This window comes from Mus pahari, chromosome 14, assembly GCF_900095145.1.
Source record: "Mus pahari chromosome 14, PAHARI_EIJ_v1.1, whole genome shotgun sequence".
Lineage (NCBI taxonomy): Eukaryota > Metazoa > Chordata > Mammalia > Rodentia > Muridae > Mus > Mus pahari.
In genome coordinates this window covers 18,156,045-18,163,869 of record NC_034603.1, presented here as the reverse complement: position 1 = coordinate 18,163,869, position 7,825 = coordinate 18,156,045, and the positions used below count along the sequence as shown (strand labels likewise).

The following is a 7,825-nucleotide window of genomic DNA, read 5'->3' as shown; positions in this document are numbered from 1 at the left end:
CCCCACCCCCCCGCAAGGCCCTGGCACCCTGCCTAGAGCATAGCAGGGAGTGGACGCTCAGGAAGCTCCATATTGCAAAGCCACATTGAGGTGTAAACACCCCTGGAGCATCATTTAGGCTTCCTAAACCCCAGTACCAGCAGCAAACACACAGCCAGATGCCATTGGCTGGAGGCTGATATGGCTGGGCATCCCTTCAAATCTATAATGGAAGGACAAGGTCACTCTCTCCACGGCCAGTCCAACATCTGATGTCCTGTCAACACATCAACACTCCTTAATCTCTCTGGAACCCCGGTGCCTCTCCTAGAGTCTCAGCCTGATTGTGTTACACGGAGAAGTTCACCTTTAACACTCAGGAGTGCTCATGTTTGCAAACGCACAGCCTTATGAATGAATACTCAACAACCACTCTCGGTCTGTGCAGGGGAGCGCTGGCCCTGAGACAACTGAAGAGAGACTGTCAAGAGTCCAGGGGGCTGCTCAGAGCAGTGGTGCCTTTACCTGGGGAACCCAGGATAAACTGGAAAGTGTCTGAGGGCCATTAGCATAGTTACTTCCTTTGTTCTCCCCGCCCCCTTCTTAATTGGCATTCTAAATCCTGAGAAGAAACCCGGTTTACACAGGGTTAAAATGCTGGGATTCCTGGGTCAGATTGACAGAACTTAGAAGGCTGATGCTCTGTGCAGCAGCCCTCAGCAGAGTCAACAAACACAAGGGATGGCTGGAGTTAATGTTCCCAAGGGGAGGAAGGACTAAACGGATGACAAAGGCTGGGTGGTGGTGGAGCCAAGGCTACACAGAGAAACCCTGCCTCAAAAAACAAAACAAAACAAAACAGAACAGAACAGAACAACAACAAACAGAAACCAATCAACCAACCAAATAAAAACCAGGAGGACAAAGGTCCCTGCAGCCCCTCCCCCTTTTCCTCCCTATAAAGCAGCGATTCCCAACCTGTGGGCTCTGACCATTCTGGAGTTGTATGTCAGATATCCTGCAGAGCAGTTATTTACAGCATGATTCATAACTAGCAGAATTACAGTTATGAAGTAGCAACAAAATAATTTTACGGTCGGGAGGTCACTATGCCATGAGGAACTGTATTAAAGGGTTGCACCATTAGGAAGGTTGTGAACCACTGCTGTATCCTTGAGACCAGAGGGGTCTCGATGGAGCTTTGAGGAAGCAGCTCTCCGTTATCTTTAGGAACTGCTTCCTAAACTGCCCCGATTCCTTTGTATTGACTCGAATATTGGCTTTCAAATGGCACACGTATTCCAGTAACACCCTCAATTCGATCAGTAAAAATAAATTTTGGGCAGTGAGACATGGCAAATATCCCACAGTGGGTTGTCTTTTTTTTTTTTTTTTTAAAGTAAGTGTAGACAGAGCACACCATTTTTTATGAAGTTTCCCAAGTACCGAGGTTGGTGATGTCTCCAAGTTTCCATCTTAACGAGATTAGGAAAGAAATTCAAATATTTTATAACCAGCCAATCAGTCCTTCAAGAATCAGGGATACAGAGAGAAAAAAGCCAAGAAAGACTGATTACGCACTCTCCTTAAAGAAACTGTCACAAGCTAAGTGTGGGCCAAGCAAGGGATGACACCAGGCCTAGCAAAAACAGACACTAGTAATCTGACATTGAGTGCCACAGTGGCCCATCTCTATAGCGCCCAACCATTATCCCTCTCTTGGGAGCCATGCCCTGGAGAGTGGGTGGGAATTTTTGCTTTCCCCTAACTGGTGTATCACATCAAAGGCGATAGAAAGCTGCGTCCATGGTGACGTGATGTCACTGTTTTTCTCTGTCTGGATGTTCTTTCTTCACTATCTTAGTAGAGTAAGTGGTCATGGTGTAGGCTCCCATGTGACAAGGACCTGGATGCGACTCCTGGAAACTGTGAGTGGCCACTGAAGGCTGAAGATGTCTTCCAGAGGTTGTGGGTTAATTCCCTCTCCAGTGCAGGAGGAGGGGCCTAATGAGAGGTGAGTAGGTCACGGGGCTCCACTCTGGCCAGCACCAGCTCTGAGCCAGCTCTGAGCGATCATGAGCGTATGCTGCTGTAATCCAATCGCCGCTGACACAGTGATACACAGTAATAGCTAACCAATATAACCACGTTAAAGCAGAATACATCATGGCCGAGTGGGATTGGTTTCAGGAATGCAGGGGTGACCAACGACTAAGATTCAAGTCTATTCACCTCACCTTTGTCCCAAATCTGTCATTAGGGAATCCCCTAATGTGATTCACTGTCCCAACAGTGCCAAGGAGAAATAACATACTGCTATAAGAATACACATGATTCAGAAACTTTACCCTCAGTACTAAATGTGTAGAGGTAGGACCTGGGGTGAGGCATGTTGTCATGTGTCTTTACTCCCAGCATGTAGGAGGCAGAAGCAAGTGCATCTCTGTGTGTTTGAGGTCACTTTGGTCTACAGATTGAGTCCCAGGCCATCCAGGGCTACATAGTGAGATCCTATCATTAAGACAAAAATGAGGTAGGTGACCCAGTTTAAAAAACAAAAAACCATGGATGCTCAGCTCTTAAAATGAGCTGTCATTCATTCTTTTTTTTTTTTTTAAAGATTGATTTATTATATCTAAGTACACTGTAGCTGTCTTCAGACACACCAGAAGAAGGTGTCAGATCTCATTACGGATGGTCTTGAGCTACCATGTGGTTGCTGGGATTTGAACTCAGGACTTTCAGAAGAGCAGTCTGTGCTCTTAACTGCTGAGCCATCTCTCCAGCCTGAGATGCCATTCTTATAGAATGGGTTAGATATCTCTAGATTGGGTCATTAGAAAAGTCAACTTGGCTGTCTCTCTCTCTCTCTCTCTCTCTCTCTCTCTCTCTCTCTCTCACACACACACACACACACACACACACACACACGCATGCGCGCGCACATGTGTGTGTGTGTGTGTGTGTGTGTGTGTGTGAGATCTTTCGTCCTGCTGTGGGATTACCAGTCACAATGGCCCTTACAGACACAGTCCCTTCATTGCAGACTCCCTAGCCTTCAGACCATGAACCAAATAAACAGCTTCCGTTTACAGTTCACCCAGTGTTTGGTATTCTATAAAGAAGCAGAAAATGGACTAATACATTTCCTTCATTTCCCCCTCCCCATCTCCCCTAAAGTTTACATCTTTCCTAGCCTTAGGACAAGGTAAAGACACACATTGTGTCCGAGATTTAATACTGAATCCGAGGGATTTATTTGTTTGTTGTTCATGCGTCTCTGTGTGCATGTGCACCTGAGTGCAGGCGACCACGCAGGTCAGAAGAGGGCACTGGATCCCCTAGAGCCAGAATTACAGGGGTTCTGAGCCACTTGCTGTGGGTGCTGGGAACTGGACCTGGGTCCTCTGGAAGAGCAGAGACACTCTCAACCACTGAGCCGTCTCTCTAGCCCCAGCTGAAAGTGTTTAGCTAGTCAATTAGATGGAAGTGATAAATACCTGAAAATCAGTAAAGAAAAGTGAGATTGCCAGGGAGTGGATACAGTATACCCAGGCTATCTACAAAGCAATTACAAAACAAACAAACAAATTGACAATGGTAGGAAAACATGCCATGTGCAGAGGTAATAACCAGATAGGAGATACAATGGAAGGGAGAAATATTTATAACAACAATGAGCCAGGTGGAATTCTCCTGGATAAAGAAATGTAAAAACCCTGTTCAAGGACAGCTTCACCCGTGGAAGTGGCCTTGAGATAGAAAACCTCCATGATTCCTGTGATTCAACTGCGTAAAGACATCGATTTCCCAGAAGCTAATATAGAACTGTGGCTGAGGAGAAAACCAAGCCGGTGAAGTGTTTGTATTACAAGCACAAGGAGCAGAGTCTGATTCTTGGAACTCACTCTCTTAAAGCCAAGCATAATGGCATGAGATCCTGTGTGTGTGTGTGTGTGTGTGTGTGTGTGTGTGTGTGTATGTATGTATGTGTGCGTATGTGTGTGAGTGTATTGTGTATGTATGTGTGTATGTGTGTGTATGTATGTGTGTATGTGTGTGTATGTATGTGTGTGTATGTGTGTGAGTGTGTGTATGTATATATGTATGTGTGTATATGTGTGTGAGTGTATGTATATATGTATGTGTGTGTATGTGTGTGAGTGTGTGTATGTATGTGTGTGAGTGTGTGTATGTGTGTGTATGTGTGTATGTGAGTGTATGTGTGAGTGTGTATGTGAGTGTATGTGTGAATGTATGTGTGTATATGTATGTGTGTATGTGTGTGAGTGTGTGTATGTGTATATGTGTATGTGAGTGTATGTGTGAGTGTATGTGTGTATGTATGTGTGTGTATGTGTGTGTATGTATGTGTATGTATGTGTGTATGTGTGTGTATGTATATGTATGTGTGTGTATGTATATGTATGTGTGTGTATGTGTGTGTGTGCGTGTGTGTGTGTGTGTAGCAAAGCAGGGTGGCATGTACCTTTCATCTCAGTACTATGGAGGCACCGACAAGGCAGACCCTTGGGGCTTGCATGCGGAACATCCCAGATTAACTGGCAAGCTCTAGGTTTGTCTTAGGAACAGTAAGACAGAGGCTGCCTAAGGGATAACACCCAAGGTTATTCTCTGGCCCACACCCACACCCACACTTATGTTTCTGCACACAGAAACATGCACACACTGTGAACACACTAACACGGTCCAACCCCACATGTCATGGACACTCAGAATAGCTAGGGAACCTTTGAATAACAAGCGGCAGCAATGAGTCCCGCCAGACTCAGAAAAAGCGCAAGGAGGGGCTTTTTGTTCAACTGCTCTCCCCGTACCAGGAGCCTGAACACACTTTCTTCTTCCCTATGGATAAAGATGAATAAAATAAGCAAATATTTTAATTAATTAAAGATAAACACAAGCTCACAAATGTCTGTAACTCTAACTTCAAGGACTCCAACACATCTTTTGGCCTCCACATAAGTACACACACACACACACACACACACACACACACATAAAATAAAAATTTTAAAAAGATGGAGGGAAAAAAATCAAAAGCCTGGAATAAAAAATCAGAGGTTCATCCACAGAACACAAATAAACTAACCTAGGGCACAGTCACACAGTAGAGTAATATGTAGCAGTGACAAAAGAACTGGAAAGATCTTTATAGACCGGGAGAGCCAGTTTTTAGGTAGAATTTTTGTCACAGTACAAAGAGGGATGCAACATATACTAATATAATGTATAAATTGCTTCTTTGGTAAAAAGAAACATAGACAAGTAACCTAGGAACTATTTAAAATGGTTACTGCTGATATGGGACAGGGACAAAGACACAGGGATAGGCTACTTCCAAATAGCTTCTAAATATAGCTTTTGTGTAGTTGTGGTCTCTGAGCCATAAAGATATTTTACAGATTCAAAAATAAAATTGCAAAGCCAAGGATGTGTAAAACCAGGCTGAATGTAAGTAGAAACTCATGAAACCAAAACTGTATCAGACTGAAAAACGACCCACGGCGCTCTGGGAGTGCACCCAACGACATCCGAAACCTTAGGTAGCAGTTATGGGTGGGTAGTGGGTTACAAATCGCTTTCTGAAACGATCTGTGTGTCTTCTAGGGTTTAGCAAACAAATATAACTGATGATTTGGGAATCAGGTTCTCACTGTGAGAAAAGAGACAGAGATATGAATTTTTAGTTTGTTTTTAAAGGCAGTTTGGCTGGGACTCCCTGACAAAGTCTAGATTCAGTAACACCAGGACAGTCATGGGCACACCCAACCTAGATGGTGGTTTCTAGGCTTCTCAACCTCCACTTAAAGGAATAAAAGCCTCTTTGGAAAACGGCCTACTCCAGGTTTGGTTAAGGACAAATGTGAGTGGTGGACCAGCCCTCCGAGACACCTGACGACAAGTCAGAAGATTCCAGAAGTTGAGCCTAGCCCAAGCACCCGGACTGCACTTCTGCAACCCCGCCCGCACTCACGCGCCCCCTGCTGGAGCAGAGTGGGAAAGCACTTGAATTAAAACCAGGCTCCCTTCCCACCTGAGCCCCTTCGACTTGTTATTAACCTCTGTGTGGCTCTGGTTTTCACCTGAGCCCCTTCGACTTGTCATTAACCTCTGTGTGGCTCTGGTTTTGCCAGGATGAAGGCCTTTAAGTGGCTATGCCGCCAGGGGTGGGTGGGCACAACCCTCTTAAATATCTCCACACCTCTGATCTCTTAGGCCAGTTCTCGTTCTCTCTGGCTGACCACTCTAACCCTGCTTCCTCTCTGCCTCCTGCAGTTCTTCAACTGTCATTAAACCTTTCCTTCTACAAGTACAAAACTCCAAACCTCCGAGGACTACTGCACCCAGAAGAACATCCAAGCTGATTTATCCGGCTCAAAGCCCTTCCCACCCACGATCCCTATGTCGCACCTGTTCAACTCTTTCCCATGGGCTCCAGGCTCCATCTTTGATTTACAGCACAGAGATCTCTAGCCAGGGACAGGCACCTTCTCTGGCTGGGCCCAGACTCTGTCCCAACACAGCATTCTTACAGCACCTGACAAAGTGGCTGAAGTACTGGAGTAGGAGCTGGAACCTCGCCTTTGTCACTTCATGAGAGCAAGTCCTCTCATTCCTCTGAGTCTGTTTACTTGACTGTGAAGTGGAAACAGCCCTGCGCATCAGGTGGGTCTTCCCAGGACCCTTCTTGGCCTCTCTTACCTGTCCTACAGCCGCAGAAGGGGGTCGGTTGGAGTGCAAAGGACCCCACCACCTCACCATCTAAGCTGCTGGGCAGACAGCGGCGTTCAGAGCACCCACTTCTCTCCAGGGCTTCTCTGTCTTCATCCTTGAGCCTGCTTCCTGCCACTGCCTGAGGGATATACATGGAGTCCCAGCAGATGCCATGACCCTACAGACTCTCATGGGCACAGTGGTCCTCTGCTTTCCAAAAGGCCAAGGCAGTGGACAATGCAGATCGCAGGTCAACTTCGCTGTGCCCGTTTCAGAGCCAGGGAAACTGAGACCCATGTGGGAGGGGACTCTGGGCCCAGGCTGGCTTTTTTTCTGCCACTAGCTGGTGTAGGGAGGTGGTCTCCTTCCAGCTGCTGGGGGCGTGCCTTTCTCTGAGTCCCCCAGCCTCCAGCCACTGCTTGGTACCTCCACTCCGGGACCCCGCGCTCGCCCTGCGCCTTAGGGAGGTGTGTGTGTATGGTCGGGTGGGGGCTCCCGCGCCATTCGGCCCAGTGTCATCCACCTCTCCGCCACGCGCGCCGCGGCTCCGGCCACGCGCACTGTCACCCGCGCGCACCTTGCCCCGGGTCAGCCCCGCGCGTGCCCGCCCGCGGCCCGATCCGCCGTCCCCGCCCACGTCGCTGCCGCGCCCCACGCGCGGACCTCGCCGCGCCCCTCACGCCCTTGTCCGCAGCGCAGGTGTGTCTCCGGACCACGCGTTACTCACCGGCTCCCGGCGCTCCGGCAGCCCGGGCCCGGCCCATCAGCAGCGCCCGCCGCGCCCGCCGCAGCCGCTGCACCGTGGACCGGGCGCTGCCTGCTCGCCCGCTTGCAGCCCGCCGCGATCCCGCGCGCAGCCCGCCCGTGTGCCTGGCCCGGCCGGAGCAGCGCGGAGCCCCCTCGCGGCCGCACAGGGAAGCGCGGGTGGAGCCGCCCGAGTCCGCGCAGCGCAGCGCAACGCTGCCTGCTGCCCTCCCTGTCCACTCCGCATGCCGCCACTTTGCCCAAGCCTCTCCTCTGCTCCCAGCTCCCGGGATCAAGGCCTAATGTTCAGGAGTGCGCTCGGGACACCCAATATGATTCGTTTCCCCTCGCGTGAGGGAAGTCC

At 48.8% G+C, this 7,825-nt stretch overlaps 1 protein-coding gene across 3 annotated transcripts in view; it reads right to left on the bottom strand.

Annotated features, from left to right (window-relative positions):
* The window catches only part of Rasgef1c (RasGEF domain family member 1C), a 72,036-nt gene extending 64,459 nt beyond the window's left edge, over positions 1–7,577 (bottom strand). Inside the window, exon 1 of one of the 3 annotated variants that reach the window (XM_021213058.2) lies at positions 7,445–7,577. Coding sequence is in view for 2 of the 3 variants with exons in the window: in XM_029546075.1 (XP_029401935.1) it covers positions 6,706–6,765 (60 nt within the window). In the remaining variant the exon portion in view is untranslated. Of the gene's footprint in view, positions 1–6,705; positions 7,252–7,444 lie in introns of those variants that run through there. The other 2 variants (XM_021213057.1, XM_029546075.1) reach the window with 2 other exon arrangements.
* Positions 7,578–7,825: the final 248 nt, after the last annotated feature.